Source organism: Phaseolus vulgaris, chromosome 11 (assembly GCF_000499845.2).
Source record: "Phaseolus vulgaris cultivar G19833 chromosome 11, P. vulgaris v2.0, whole genome shotgun sequence".
Taxonomy (NCBI): domain Eukaryota; kingdom Viridiplantae; phylum Streptophyta; class Magnoliopsida; order Fabales; family Fabaceae; genus Phaseolus; species Phaseolus vulgaris.
This window is the reverse complement of record NC_023749.2, coordinates 53,215,709-53,233,187: the sequence shown is the minus strand read 5'-3', so window position 1 is coordinate 53,233,187 and position 17,479 is coordinate 53,215,709. Positions and strand designations below refer to the sequence as shown.

Here is a 17,479-nt window from a genome sequence, read left to right as displayed (position 1 = left end):
TGGTGGTGTTGATATCACGTGGGCAACAAACATGCATTTAGCAAAAAATTTATTAGTGGAGAGTAACTGAAAAATTACTGCAAGTAGAGAATACCATAGTGAAGAGAGCATTAGTTAAGCTAAATCACATAACTAGAAACTCATAGCAGCAATACAAATGCAAAGTGTTTTATGTGTGTCTGCAGGGATAACTTGAAATTGATGGTAACCCGAAGGCAAATCCTCCTTAGTTAAACATCGGAGATTCACCTAACTCTCAGGTAACTTGGGAACAATTTTTTATTATTACTGCATTTAGAGCACCTCACACACAAACTATCAAGAGCCATCTTTTTGTTAACTAATTAGACAAGGGATGAAAAGGAGTTAGTGCTAGTTTGAATCATACCCACTTGAAAACTTTCCTGAATGAAATTGATAGTTGTGGTCTTTTGTGAGTGTGTAGTCATATGGTTTGACGTTCATAGGTGGTGCCCTAGGAAGGTGGGGAATGTGGTGATCAAGAACACTAAAGGGTGCTTTATGGTGTTTTGAAAATAGTGTAAGGTGTGGAATGTTGTGGCCACAGTACATGGGAAGTGTTTTGGGGCATGTAAAATTAGGAAGTACTTAGGAGGGTGGACTAATATTTTTAGTCCACCTTGACCCTTTCCAACTGGTCGTTGGTCCATTGTTTTAATATACAATTAAAATTAAATAAAAAATAAATATAAATGAGTTAAACTTTTATATTATATTGTTTGAAGAGTAAAAATATATAATGGTATTTATAGATATTAATTAACTACTTAAAAATTTAGAAAATACATACATTTAAGCTTCTAAAAAATACATCAATATCTAAAAAATACAAAAATAAAAAAGTAACAATTTTAAAAACACTAGTGAGGTGTCGTAAGTTGCTCTTTTGGTGGAATGAGCTAGACCCCTAAACCCATCTTAATCAACTTGTGGTAGGTGAACGGCAAAATGGACTAAAATAGGTCAAATTGACTCGTTTTGCTATTGGAGGGGTAGTGTGGTAGTGGAAGTGATATGAATAAAAACTTGTTACGTGCTAAAAGTAAGTGGCATGCTGAACTGTTAAGGAGTGGAGGAAGAGAACCCATTAGTGAGGGTCAAGGTAGAAACATATTTCTGACACAAAAAACTGAAACATACTATCCATAAATTTTTTATTTTTTATTGTCAATTTATATAATATATAAATCTGTATTCTTGTGTTTGTGTTTGGACATCTTAAAGATTATACATGATTATACATGTTAAAATATCTGTGTCTAGTGTTCGGTGTTTCGACTACATACATCCTAATTAAATTTGTTTATCATTATCTATTATTTCTATGATTTCCATTAACTTTTTAATATGATAATCACTAAAATACGTTTGTTTATTATTTAAATATAAAATTACATTCTTTTTAGAATTTGTTGAAGACTTTTCAGATTAGGTTAAGTTTTAAAATAGTTTATCTGGAATACTTCTTGGTTTTATTGTTTTCGAAAGCTGAAAATAAATCTTGGTTTTATTGTTTTAAAAAGCTTGTAATAATAGGTTTATGAATTCGATAATGCACAGTTTTTTTAAAATTATATTTTTCTATTAGACAATCTAAAATTATATTTTATATTTTAAATTACATGATCCAAAATGTTTCTAGAATAAATAATTTAAAATGTATTTCAATTTACATAATTTATAATATGGTTTTAAATTGATTACGAGGATATAATAGAATTTAGGATTTATGGTCTATTACTTTTTATAGTGAAGGAAAAAAGCATGGGTGCAGGAAGAAAATGCTTCCACATTTGTGTTTGGGTCTTTGGCTTGGGCCTTATTGGTGTATAACGGTCAACACTCAGAAACTAAACAAAAGAAATGGGGTATTGCATTCTGCACCCCTGTAAAAATTGAAATTCCAAATTCATTTTCTGAAAATAAATTATTATTAGGTTTTTGTTTTTTGCAGTTTCAGTTCAGGATTGTCCAATAATCCGATGACCTTTAGAATACAAAATTTATATTTTGGAATAATTCAAATACATTTTTTTATTTTGTATTCTAGATCTAAAAATAAATTTCAGAATATACAATCTGAAAGGACAGTTTTGTCAATTTCACTACCATATGAGTGTGCAGCTTGAAAAGTATGGGGTGTAAAATGCCATCCCCAATAAATGTTATACTCTACTGTAAAAAACAAGTGTTGAATTGACAAATAATTTATTAATAAAAGTTGAAATGTTAAGTTATATAGTAATATCGAATATGAAAATTTTATAAAAAAATTCATAATATTGAGTGATGTATGAAAGTTTTATAAAGAAATTCATAATATTGACTGAAGTTGGCTTTTTGATATTCAAATGTAGCCATCTTAATGAAAATCATAACTTCAGAGACAGGTTTCTACAGTTGGAAACCAGTTTTAGCTTTTTCCATTGTTTCTTTCAGCCTACTTTTCAGTCCGATTTGGTTGAACCGGCTTGTGGAACCCAGTTTTTGATAATCATGTTAAAGGCACTAAATTGTCTTTGCCATAAACTGTGTATACTATTTGTATAATTTTCTATCCGTGTTATTTTTTTTTGGAGGGGTGAAAAAATTTGTGTGATTAACGAGAAAAGATAATTATACCGATTAGGTCCATACAATACATGGAGGTCCAATGTCAGGTAAAAGTCGATCGTCATGACCAAAATTATTACGTTCAAACAAAAGGTTAATAAGACTAATCAGTGGTTAAGTATTAGGTAATACACTTTCAAACAAAAGGTTAATAAGACTAATCAGTGGTTAAGTATTAGGTAATACACTTTTAATCATGATTTAAATCCTTAATTCGGTCCAATAATAAAAAAACCTATGATAATCATATAAATAGGCATAAATTGTAAGAATTAGGTATGTCATCATCGAATACTAATAGCACCGAGTGTCGATCGAAATCGTCAGAATGTCTTTTGTAAGTATCATCTAAGCTTGGAGTTCATGAAAACAAAGAGTAGAGCAGTTAAAGGAGAGTGCAGAGATCGTTTCGAGAAGAGGGAAAGAAGAGTAGACCGACCAACTAAGTGACAAAAAAGAAAACAACCGTTGAAACTCTTTTAGAGAATAATAAGAATAGAAATGGGGATCAGCCGGGATATAAAAGATTCCATGTCACAATGGCCCGAGAAGGGATAAAGGTAAAGAATGGAACAAATTGCGGTGGCTTTTTCTTCTTTGGAGTTTGTAGTCACTTTTCCCTGACTACTTCACATGATAAATCGGGATAAAGATGCTCCTTTATTTCTTCCCCCATGTTAAATTTGCATGTTGAGAAAACATTCTTGAGGCCTGCTTCTTCCTTTTACGCCATATCATGACACCTTTAAAATATACCCAAATCATTCACCAACCTTAACTTGAGAAAGCTATGTGCTGATGATTACACGTAGTTTTAGGATATTAGTGAATAAATTTCTCTTCAAAAACAATTCTAGGGGAAAATAAAGAAAACCATTAACTGGGACACAAGTTAGTTTGTATAACAAAATTCATTAAACTGTGCATACGTCAACATGGTGTGACATGATTCACAAACACTTCAAAATTATTAAGTTTTCTAAATGTTTTAAGTATGTAGGCACAAATCATTTAAAAGTCGAGATTAAAGACAATTTATATCTCTGCTAATTTACCGAGTCGTCTTTTAAAGACAAAGAATCATTGAATTTTAAAACAGACAACATCTCAGATGGAGTGATATTTGAACGGATTTGAAACGGAACACTAAGTTATGCTTAAATTAATTTGAGGTTAATGAGACTTTTTTTCTCTCATATAAACTGTTAATACTAATGTTTATCCTATTATATTTAAAATGGAGATATTGTTGGATAATGACAATCCAAGTTGCAATGATAATCTTGGAAAAATGAAAACAAAAAGTTTCCGGGTTAGTGAGGAAATATGAAAAGTGGAAGTAACAAACACCATGAATCACCCACTTCCAGGAGAGGGCCACCTAAAATGTAGCCATTAGTGAGGTGGTGGGACGAACTCATGTCTTGCAAGAAAAAAAAGGTAGGCCAATCTTACATTATGGTTGGTGGATTCTAGTAAACAATTGTGCAACCATTGTTTTTTTCTTGAGCTATTCATTTCTCAATCTTACTTTTACTTTTACTTTTGAGCCTATTTGGATGGAATACCCTTTTGGACAAAGTGAATCAATGTGGGAAGGGATGAAGAACATCATCACGTGCCCCCAAAGTGGTACTAGTGCCTCTATTATTCTATTGAGTAAACATTCAATTCAGTTCTTGGAAACATATTTAGTCCAAGTTTGTTTTTAGGAAATGAAACAATCACGGTCTAGATTACAAAATGTGAGATTTTTTTTTGTAACTTTTATGTTGTTTTCCCTTTTCTTTCAAAAGCTCTATTAATTTCTAAACATTATGATCACATTACTTTACTTGTATTAGAACCGGTAATGTTTAATCTACACATATCTTGTCATCTCATTATGTATTTCAAACTCAATTAATATTTCACAGTATCTTTTTTTATCAATAAAGAATGAATAACTAAGAAGTATTTTAGGAATATCTTAATCCTATTACAAAAAAGACATGTTGTGTATATGGATAACTTCCAGAAAAACAAAGGTCAACAAAACATAGCATAACAATTACTCAAAATATAATCCACAACACCATCCATCCCACACAAGTTAACTAGTGGAGTTGGCAATAGTTGAGATTGAGCATGACTCTACTTTTGTTCATTAGCTCCTAATTTATGCGTCATAGAGAATCTGATAACATCTGCAACCATGTACCTGCATCCATGTACCTTCCCCTCCCCTTAGTCAGGTCACGTAAAACAATATAAGAACATGCCAACAAACTTCACGCGCATTAGCACCTCTTTCTAGGATATAGGTTACCTAACAAACAATTACCTTACGCTTTCCAAATAATGTAAAGTGCATATGTGACAATCCAAGAAGGAGAAAAATATTATTCCTATGGTCCTATATACAGAATCTCCACTACATCTACCTTAACATCCTTAAAGACAATATTATTCCTATAGTCTCATATACTCCTCACAATAGCTATCTTTAGTCATTTCCACACACGATTTTGTTTGTGATATAAGTGAAAACATGTGAATTGTAGAAAATTGTTAAATAATAAGTTATGTGATAGAGTTATGATTCCAATGCAATTGTTGCACAAATTTCAAATAGCACATGCTACCTTACATGTGAAGAAAATTTTACTAGCACTTTCATCCTCTTGCACTCTTAGATGATATATCCTTAAATCTAGACTAATTCCTCTACTTTCTAGACTAGTTCTTGTAGCCACTTTGCCCAAAATAACTCCCAAACCAATATTTACGCATTTGGTAACACTACCTATGAGTTGTGAACTCAAAATCCAAAAGTCTTAATAGCATGGTAAAAAGGAGAAAAACAATATTCAAATCCTAATTTCGTAAGTCTATAAATTTAATAAGAAAAAGTGCACGCTAAAAGAATACCAATAATCGTCACAAAAAAAAAAAAACATACATATGAAGGTCCCCTTCCTTTACATTTACAGAATTGCATTATATAACAACATATTGTTTATCTTTTTAAAGAACTTTGAACATGCATAAAGTGTCAATTTTAGAAATCTGCATGAAAAAAATGGAAACTATATTGAATAACTTATCAAATTTGGATTGGAATGAAAATTTGATCCAATTTAATTGAATCTACAATGAACTAAACCAATTCAGTAACAGAGTAAATATATTTTTTTTCCACCCCTAATTTTTAGAAACCGAACTATGTATTTTACTTCTATTACAAGTTTAAGATTTTAACACAAATGTTAAAGAATAATTAACTTCATAAAAAAAATTACCATGTATTAAGTTATCTTAATACAATAAAAGTTGACAATACTATTTTTTATACAACTATATTACAATACTCAATATTATTATTTATTTTTTATCATATATATTTTTATCTAAATCAATTACATCAAGAATTATATTATTAAGGTTGTCAAAATATAATTTCTTTTCTTGTATTTCATATAAAAAAGTTAACATTTTGCTTAAACCATATATATATATATATTTTGTTTTTTTTAAAATGATAACTAATTTAGAATAAATTACTTTTTGTAAACTTCTTATAAAATATCAACTTGTTAAAATTAATTTTTTTGGGAATCAAATCATAGGAGCATTGGGATTAGGACATTGCAACTTGGTTGTAGAATCATGATCCACATGCAACTCTGAAACCCACATGCAATACAAGAATTTTTCAGAACTCTCTTTGACCTATGCTCTCTTGCATGCACATGCAACCAAGAACACCCTCATAATAACTTTTGTCCATTTCAACACTTGCCCTAATTTTATATTACATCACAAGAAAATATATCGCATTAAATAAATTCAAATCACACTTTTGCCTCCTTCACTACAACCAAATCATCATCATATCTTGGAACATATATATTTATATTCACCGACAACCCAACACTCATTCGGGTCGGATCGGGTCGACCATCAACAAGCCTTCAACGGGTTTCCACACAAACAATCATTGTTGCTGAACGACGCCGCATCGATATGTTCAAAGGAAGACCCGATTGGGATGGCTCCACATAAGTGGTTGTTGCTCAAATCCAAATGCCCCATAAACTTAGACGCGGATAACGAAGCGGGTATCCGACCCGAGAAGTTGTTGAAGGACAAGTCAAGAACCATGAAATAAGAACCCGCCCCAAAAACATCGGGTATGGTCCCCGAAAACCCGTTTCGGCTAAGGTTCAAAATGCCCATACCCGTATTTCTCAACAAAGTGGAAGGAACCGGACCCGTCATGGAGTTACCATCCAATTTCAAAGTAGAGAGAACCTTCATTTTTCCCAGCTCAGCCGGTATCGACCCGGTTAACCGGTTCAACGACACATCCAAATCCGCAAGCCGTTTCATTCTGGATATGGATTTGGGTATTGACCCGGTTAATTGGTTCCCACTCAGCAATGCCCGACTCAACATTCGGAGCTTCCCGAAATCATACGGTATCTCGCCGGAGACCTGGTTATTGCTCAGGTCAAGATGCATGAGTCTGCGGAGGTTCACAATCGACGTCGGAATCTCGCCGGAGATCTCATTGTCGGCGAGACTCACTACACTCAGGCTCCTCATATTTCCGATTTCAGTTGGAATCTCGCCGGCGATCCGGTTTCCGGCGAGGTCCAGAAGTCGAAGGGAGGAGAGTGATGTGACGCAGGCAGGGATCTCGCCAGAGATCGCCTTCCAGTCGGCAACCACGAGGGAGGTGAGGTTGCTCAGTGTGCAAATTTCCGGCGAGATTTTTCCGGTCATGTAGCCGGAGAGGCCGAGTTTCTGGAACATTGGGTCCTGGGACTCGCCGCGGAGGTTGACGTCGGTGACGTGGCCGGTGGTGGGGTCGCAGGCGATGCCGTACCAGCTCGCGCAGCAGTCAGTGGTGTTCCATGTGTTGAAGATGCCCAAGTAGGGTTCGGTCAGGGCAGCTTTGAAGGCCAAGAGTGCTGCCCGTTGTGAGGGCGGGCAGGGGGTGACGGCGGAGATAACGGCGAGGGGAAGCAACATTAGGAAGAAGAAGGAGAAGGAAGAAGCCATGTGTTTTGTGTTGCGTGGAATAGTGCAATGCAATGCAATGAAAGTGTTGTAGAGTGATGAGTTCTTAGATTTGCATGGTTAGGGTTTTATTTATACAATACGTGTTTAACAATGCATCATATTATTATTGATTAAGAATAAATAATAATTTGTGATAATACTCATTATATAGTGAGTGGGTTGCACATGACACATGCACATGTTGGAGTTAATAAAGTCAAGCCCTTCAATAATGATAATAATATATAATCATCAACTCGATACTAATGATTTTGAGGTATTTAAAGAAGAGTTAAATATGTTTTTCTTGATTGTACTATAAAACTGAGTTTTTCTTCTTCTTAATTTAAACTTTAGATCTATGTAGCACACTGATACGGACAGACATTAATATGATATGAATATGAACACTAAATGAATATGAACACTAAAATACGTATAGTCTTTAAGTGTAAGATACGAAAACACAAATTTATATATTATATAATTTATATAAATCGACAATAAAGATTTATTTGCACTAAGTATGTTTTAGTTTTTTTTGGAGTAAAACGATGTTTTTTTATGACTGATTCAAAATGATTTATTTCTTATTTTTTATAATCCTAATAAAAATTTATACAATAAGTTTGAGATTTTAGAAAATTAATATGTATTTCTTCTTTTTAAAATTTTGTTAGACCCGTGCTACAATTATTAGAAATCCAACAAATATTTTTTCGAATTGTACATTTCATCGATATGTATTCTACGAGTGTCGGTGTTCGATATATGTGTCACACAGACACGCTATTTAAGAGGAATGTCAGAACTTCATAACTTTCAACCATCTAAAAATTTATAGTATGAAAATATTGATAAAAGTTATCAATCTTTAAAAAATATAACAATTATTCTATATAAAAAAGATCCACAATTATTTATATAATATAAGTATCAGGATAATTTAAAGTTTGGACTAAAAGGAAAATCAATTTTATGTTATATTATTAGATGAAAAACATATTTAATCATTGTTTTATGGTATTGATTTCAGCATTTGCAATCTGATCTTAATGTGTGAAGATTATTGGGATTTGTTTTATAGATGACAAGCTTAAGACTTTTAATTGGATAATTAAGGTGATGGAAGTAGGGTATGATTTTACATTATCACTTTAAAGTTAAAGGGTTGCATTATTTTACTTTTCCAAAATTTGGTCTTTACTGATTTCAAAACATGCCAACTTTTCACCACCCCTAATCAATGCCTCTCTCTTTTTAATAAAATATTTCTTAATTTCACTTTTTCTTTCTTCATTTTATGAAATATATTCTTCTTAGAAATTAATTCATAGTTTAAAATGTTATATGTTATAAAAAAAACTGTTACTCTATCGATTAATAAAAAAATCATATGTGAGATTTTACAAAATTAAATAAACCTATCACATATATTGTGACACAATATAATTTGCTTACATCATCAATGTATTTTAAATAATTCTTTTATTACTCTTTCAATGTTATTATATATACATACACATATTTTATGCCACTTTAGTTGGGGAATCAATTGATATCTGTTAATTTTATTAAATATTTTAATCAGATAAATTAATTTACTTATGTGTTTACCACTGAATTTTTCAGCTTGCAATAATGTTTTGATTTTTAGTTTTTTTTTTGCAATTAATTATGTCAATTACTTGTCATACATTAAACCATAGTGTTGTATAATTTAATACTTAGACATTATTAAAATTTATTATATACCCAAAACTATTGGAGAGTTATTTTATGAAATTTTGATGTTATGGTTTTGTTCTGTGGAATTTTTGTATAATTAATTGGTTTGTTGAAGTTTAGTATATATGTGAATGATTATGAGATTTGATATCCAAGATTAGATGATTAAAGGGTTTTACATTCAGCTAATTTCCTCGTAGTCAGTGATTTGGGGTTATGAAAGTAATAAAGTCCTAATCCTAATGCCCTAAAACTATGATGGACAAAATATTTGGAAGATCATCTTCATCATTTAATTACCTTTTCCATATTCTAATAATCAAAGTTTACATATTCTTTTAAATAATTAAACATGATTAGCAATAACATTACACCTAAACATATCTATGTCTTTTTAAGAAATCTGTACACATAATAAAAATTAGTATAAATAGATGTGTATGTAAAAGTAAAAAAAGTTTATTTTAAATACTAAATATTAAATATAAAAAAGTTAAAGTATTATTTTAAGTATCTTCCTCCGATATCAGGAGATTTAGATTGAAATCGATACACAGGACGAAAATTAAAACTAATTTATAAATACAGAAACTGAAATTGAGAGCTATAAGTTTAGGAGAGTCTAGCTTTGTAATAACATATATAATTCATAAATAAACTATTACATATTAGGTTTAGGGCTTCTCACATTTTTCGTGAAAGGAGTTAACTTAGACTTTATTCATACAGAATAATTTTATTAGTATAATAAACTTTTATCTAGTCTTTTTTTTTTATAATTTTTTGTTAATATGCATAGATTACCTATGTACCATTTTTGATAATATATGAATTTTGGTTTAATTTCTTCATATTTTCTTTTAATAATACTCTTTTAATATGGTGACAGGTGATTGTTGTTAGTTAATATGTGAGATGTTAAGTTTCATGGTAATGCCTAACATTAGAACTTTTATAAAAAAATAAACTATCACATTCTCATTCTTTTAGATTTTGGTATTTGCCATTAGAAATATTTCACTACATGTATCCTTTTAGAAATAACCATTATGATGTGATTAATAGCTAATTAGCAATAGAGATGAAAATTTAAATAAATTAGTTTCTTAACTATTTATTTATTTTAGATGCTTTTTAAAAAAATAACAACGATGATAAAAAATATGCATCTATTGGGTCATCATACATTTTTCATACAATTCTTAAAGAAACAATTTTGTCAGATATTTTGTAACAAAATTTGACTATTCTTGCTATCATAATTTTAAAACATGATTAAATTCTATTTAGTTGATAAAAATATTTAATAAGAATAACATCATATTTTGTTAATACAAAATTTATTTTAACCTCAAAGCAATATATTCTCATTTTCTCATTATTCTTGTTAATATATATTCACACTATAAATATATTTATAAAAGTTCCACTAAAACAAGACTAAACAATCTTTGATTCTCAGTAAACATATATAAGTAATTTTAAGATTATTTAATATCAATTATATAAAATTAATTTAGAAACTATTTAACAATAATAGAAATTAATTTAAAAATCAAATTTTTTTAGAAACTATTTAACAATAATAAAAACTATTTAACAATAAAAGAAACTAATTTAGAAATAAAAATTTTTTTAGTCTCTAAATTGCTATCTAATTTAGTCACTATAGCAACTCATTATTTTTTGTTTTTAAAATTGGTTTTTATTTTATGATTTTCTTTGTAGTGGATGTCTATTGTAATTGAAAATAAATTACTTATCTAATCCTATGGATTACATTTTTTTTATATCTTTAATAATATTTTTTATCTCATTGGGTGGATTACTGGCACAAAACCTATAGAATTTGAGAAAAGTGGGGTTATCTGATTCTGTAATATGATTGTGAAAGAGAGGTATATCACTCCAACAAGAATGCTACTTTCAGTCCTCGCAGTGATCAATAAAAAATTTATTGTCAATCTTGTGGGACGAATCTGGGCCTCAAATCTCAGCCAAAACTCAATAGACACAGTGACGAACGTCTGGTAAAAATTTCAGACCGAAACACCCAAGGAGTAAGGCGTAGTAAGTCCCAAACCGAGAGTGAACAAAACTGGTTTTCCGAAAACAAAACGTCCTGGATTTTCTTCCCCGTATCTCCTTTTTGTGATTGTTTTATGGACGTGCCTCCTTACCTGGGTGCAAACAACATATGGAAGTACTTGTGTGAACCTTTTCAGCGCGATACGGACCCAGAATAAAAGTTGCCGAAAGTAGGGCGAAATTTCACAAGTTTCGGTAGAGGATACCCTTGGTTTGCACAATATTTCCCAAAAATTCTCCCGAAATAGTTTTTTCCTGAAATTCCACATAAGAATCTCCACTGAATTTGGGACAAAACGCGACAAATTTCAGGTCAAACGGATGACTATTCGCCAGCGAAAATAATCAAATAGTTTCGCACACAAACGAACCTTCCTTTCAGCCCTGGCAGTGATCAATAAAAAATTTATTGCAAATCTTGTGGGACGAATCTGGGACTCAAACCTCAGCCAAAGCTCAATAGACACAGTGACGAACGTCTGGTAAAAATTTCAGACCAAAACACCCAAGGAGTAAGGCGTAGTAAGTCCCAGACCGAGAGTGAACAAAACTGGTTTTCCGAAAACAAAACGTCCTGGATTTTCTTCCCCGTATCTCCTTTTTGTGATTATTTTATGGACGTGCCTCCTAACCTTGGTGCAAACAACATATGGAAGTAATTGTGTGAACCTTTTCAGCGCGATACGGACCCAGAATAAAAATTGCCGAAAGTAGGGCGAAATTTCACAAGTTTCGGTAGAGGATAGCCTTGGTTTGCACAAAATTTCTGAAAAATTCCCCCGAAATTGTTTTTTCCTGAAATTCCACGTAAGAATCTCCATTGAATTTGGGACAAAACGCGACAAATTTCAGGTCAAAGGAATGAGTATTCACCCACGAAAAAAATCAAACAGTTTCGTACACAAACAAACCTTCCTTTCAGCCCTGTCAATGATCAATAAAAAAATTTATTGTCAATGTTGTGGGACGAATCTGGGCCTCAAATCTCAGCCAAAACTCAATAGACACAGTGACGAACGTCTGGTAAAAATTTCATACCAAAACACCCAAGGAGTAAGGCGTAGTAAGTCTCAGACCGAGAGTGAACAAAACTGGTTTTCTGAAAACAAAACGTCATGGATTTTCTTCCCCGTATCTCCTTTTTGTGATTGTTTTATGGACGTGCCTCCTTACCTGGGTGCAAATAACATATGGAACTACTTGTGTGAACCTTTTTAGCGCGATACGGACCCAAAATAAAAATTGCCGAAAGTATGGCGAAAATTTCACAAGTTTCGGTAGAGGATATAGCCTTGGTTTGCACAAAATTTTCGAGAAATTATCCCGAAATAGTTTTTTTCCTGAAAATCCACGTAAGAATCACCACTGAATATGGTACAAAACGCGACAAATTTCAGGTCAAACGGATGAGTATTCGCCCACGAAAAAAATCAAACAGTTTCGCACACAAACGAACCTTCCTTTCAGCCCTGGCAGTGATCAATAAAAAATTTATTGCCAATCTTGTGGGACGAATCTGGGACTCAAACCTCAGCCAAAACTCATTAGACATAGTGACGAACGTATGGTAAAAATTTCAGACAAAAACACCCAAGGAGTAAGGCGTAGTAAGTCCCAGACCGAGAGTGAACAAAACTGGTTTTCCGAAAACAAAACGTCCTGGTTTTTCTTCCCCGCACCTTCTTTTTGTGATTGCTTTATGGACGTGCCTCCTTACCTGGGTGCAAACAACATATGGAAGTACTTGTGTGAACCTTTCAGCGCACTACGGACCCAGAACAAAAATTGCAGAAAGTAGGGCGAAATTTCAAAAGTTTTGGTAGAGGATAGCCTTGGTTTGCACAAAATTTCCGAAAAATTCTCCCGAAATAGTTTTTTCTTGAGATTCCACGTAGGAATTTCCACCGAATTTGAGACAAAACGCGACAAATTTCAGGTCAAACGGATGAGTATTCGCTCACGAAAAAAATCAAACACTTTCGCACACAAACGAACCTTCCTTTGAGCCCTGGCTGTGATCAATAAAAAATTTATTGCCAATGTTGTGGGACGAATCTGGGCCTCAAACCTAAGCCAAAACTCAATAGACACAGTGACGAACTTCTGGTAAAAGTTTCAGACCAAAACACCCAAGGAGTAAGCCGTAGTAAGTCCCAGACCGAGAGTGAACAAAACTGGTTTTCCGAAAACAAAACGTCCTGGATTTTCTTCCCCGTATCTCCTTTTTGCGATTCTTTTATGGACGTGCCTCCTTACCTGGGTGCAAACAACATATGGAAGAACTTGTGTGAACCTTTTCAGCGCGATACGGACCCAGAATAAAAATTGCCGAAAGTAGGGCGAAATTTCACAAGTTTCGGTAGAGGATACCCTTGGTTTGCACAATATTTCCCAAAAATTCTCCCGAAATAGGTTTTTCCTGAAATTCCACTTAAGAATCTCCACTGAATTTGGGACAAAACGCGACAAATTTCAGGTCAAAAAGATGAGTATTCGCCCACGAAAAAAATCAAACAGTTTCGCACACAAACGAACCTACCTATCTGCTCTGGCAGTGATCAATCAAAATTTATTGCAAATCTTGTGGGACGAATCTGGGGCTCAACAGTCAGCCAAAACTCAATAGACTCAGTGACGGACGTCTGGTAAAAATTTCCGAAAAATTCTACCAAAATAGTTTTTTCCTGAAATTCCACGTAGAAATCTCCACTGAGTTTGGGACAAAACGTGACAAATTTCAGGTCAAACGAATGAGTATTCACCCACTAAAAAAATCAAACAGTTTCGCACACAAACGAACCTTCCTTTCAGCCCTAGCAGTGATCAATCAAAATTTATTGCAAATCTTGTGGGATGAATCTGGGCCTCAACTCTCAGCCAAAACTCAATAGACACAGTGACGGACGTCTGGTAAAAGTTTCAGACCAAAACACCCAAGGAGTAAGGCGTAGTATGTCCCAGACCAAGAGTGAACAAAACTGGTTTTCCGAAAACAAAGCGTCCTGGATTTTCTTCCCCGTACCTCCTTTTTGTGATTGTTTTATGGACGTGCCTCCTTACCTGGGTGCAAACAACATATGGAAATACTTGTGTGAACCTTTTCAGCGCAGTACGGACCCAGAATAAAAATTGCAAAAAGTAGGGCGAAATTCCACAGGTGTCGGTAGAGGACAGCCTTGGTTTGCACAAAATGTTGAAAAATTCTCCCGAATTAGTTTTTCGCTGAAATTCCACGTAAGAATCTCCACTGAATTTGGGACGAAACGCGACAAATTTCAGGTCAAACGGATGAGTATTCGCCCACGAAAAAAATCAAACAGTTTCACACACAAACGAACCTTCCCTCCGGCCCTGGCAGTGATCAATAAAATATTTATTGCCAATCTTGTGGGACGAATCTGGGCCTCAACTCTCAGCCAAAACTCAATAGACACAGTGACGGACGTCTGGTAAAAATTTCAGACCAAAAAATTCAAGGAGTAAGGCGTAGTAAGTCCCAGACCGAGAGTGAACAAAACTGGTTTTCCAAAAACAAAACGTCCTGGATTTTTTTCCCTGTACCTCCTTTTTGTGATTGTTTTATGGACGGGCATCCTTACCTGGGTGCAAATAACATATGGAAGTACTTCTGTGAACCTTTTCGGCGCAGTACGGACCCAGAATAAAAATTGCAGAAAGTAGGGCGAAATTTCACAAGTTTCGGTAGAGGACAACCTTGGTATGCACAAAATTTCGAAAAATTCTCCCGAATTTGTGTTTTCCTGAAATTCCACATAAGAGTCTCCACTGAATTTGGGACGAAACGCGACAAATTTCAGGTCAAACGGATGAGTATTCGCCCACGAAAAAAATCAAACAGTTTCACACACAAACGAACCATCCTTCCGGCCCTGGCAGTGATCAATAAAAAATTTATTTCCAATCTTGTGGGACGACTCTGGGCCTCAACTCTCAGCCAAAACTCAATAGACACAGTGACGGACGTCTTGTAAAAATTTCAGACAAAAACATTCACGGAGTAAGGCGTAGTAAGTCCCAGACCGAGAGTGAACATAATTGGTTTTCCGAAAATAAAACCTCCTGGATTTTCTTCCCCGTACCTCCTTTTTTTGATTGTTTTATGGACGTGCCTCCTTACCTGGGTGCAAACAACATATGGAAGTATTTGTGTGAACCTTTTCAGCGCAGTACGGACCCATAACAAAAATTGCAGAAAGTAGGGCGAAATTTCACAGGTTTCGGTAGAAGACAGCCTTGGTTTGCACAAAATTTTGAAAAATTCTCCCAAATTAGTTTTTTCCTGAAATTCCACGTAAGAGTCTCCACTGAATTTGGGACGAAACGCGACAAAGATAAGGTCAAACGGATGAGTATTCGCCCACGAAAAAAATCAAACAATTTCACACACAAACGAACCTTCCTTCCGGCCCTGGCTGTGATCAATAAAAAATTTATTGCCAAGATTATGGGACGAATCTGGGCCTCAAATCTCAGCCAAAACTCAATAGACACAGTGACGGACGTCTGGTAAACGTTTCTGGCCAAAACACCCAAGGAGTAAGGCGTAGTAAGTCCCAGACCGAGAGTGAACAAAACTGGTTTTCCGAAAACAAAACGTCCTGGTTTTTCTTCCCCGCACCTTCTTTTTGTGATTGCTTTATGGACGTGCCTCCTTACCTGGGTGCAAACAACATATGGAAGTACTTGTGTGAACCTTTCAGCGCACTACGGACCCAGAACAAAAATTGCAGAAAGTAGGGCGAAATTTCAAAAGTTTTGGTAGAGGATAGCCTTGGTTTGTACAAAATTTCCGAAAAATTCTCCCGAAATAGTTTTTTCCTGAAATTCCACGTAAGAATCTCCACTGAATTTGGGACGAAACGCGACAAATATCAGGTCAAACGGATGAGTATTCGCCCACGAAAAAAATCAAACAGTTTCACAAACAAACGAACCTTCCTTCCGGCCCTGGCAGTGATCAATAAAAAATTTATTGCCAATCTTGTGGGACGAATCTGGGCCTCAACTCTCAGCCAAAACTCAATAGACACAGTGACGGACGTCTGGTAAAAATTTCATACCAAAACACCCAAGGAGTAAGGCGTAGTAAGTCCCAGACCGAGAGTGAACAAAACTGGTTTTCCGAAAACAAAACGTCCTGGATTTTCTTCCCCGTACCTCCTTTTTGTGATTGTTATATGGACGTGCCTCCTTACCTGGGTGCAAACAACACATGGAAGTACTTTTGTGAACCTTTTCAGCGCAGTACGGACCCAGAATAGAAATTGCAGAAAGTAGGGCGAAATTTCACAAGTTTTGGTAGAGGATAGCCTTGGTTTGCACAAAATTTCCGAAAAATTCTCCCGAAATAGTTTTTTCCTGAAATTCCACGTAAGAGTCTCCACTGAATTTGGGACGAAACGCGACAAATTTCAGGTCAAACGGATGAGTATTCGCCCACGAAAAAAATCAAAGAGTTTCACACACAAACGAACCTCCCTTCCGGCCCTGGCAGTGATCAATAAAAAATTTATTGCCAATCTTGTGGGACGAATCTGGGCCTCAACTCTCAGCCAAAACTCAATAGACACAGTGACGGACGTCTGGTAAAAATTTCATACCAAAACACCCAAGGAGTAAGGCGTAGTAAGTCCCAGACCGAGAGTGAACAAAACTGGTTTTCCGAAAACAAAACGTCTTGGATTTTCTTCCCCGTACCTCCTTTTTGTGATTGTTTTATGGACGTGCCTCCTTACCTGGGTGCAAACAACACATGGAAGTACTTGTGTGAACCTTTTCAGCGCAGTACGGACCCAGAATAAAAATTGCAGAAAGTAAGGCGAAATTTCCCAAGTTTTGGTAGAGGATAGCCTTGGTTTGCACAAAATTTCCGAAAAATTCTCCCGAAATAGTTTTTTCCTGAAATTCCACGTAAGAGTCTCTACTGAATTTGGGACGAAACGCGACAAATTTCAGGTCAAAC

The 17,479-nt window shown here is 34.3% G+C and overlaps 1 protein-coding gene across 1 annotated transcript; it reads right to left on the bottom strand.

The window, feature by feature from the left end:
- Positions 1-6,188: 6,188 nt before the first annotated feature.
- Positions 6,189-7,792, bottom strand: LOC137825753 (DNA damage-repair/toleration protein DRT100-like). Its single transcript, XM_068631516.1, has one exon. The coding sequence runs from the start codon at positions 7,678-7,680 to the stop codon at positions 6,577-6,579; it is 1,104 nt and encodes a 367-aa protein (XP_068487617.1). The 5' UTR covers positions 7,681-7,792; the 3' UTR covers positions 6,189-6,576.
- Positions 7,793-17,479: the final 9,687 nt, after the last annotated feature.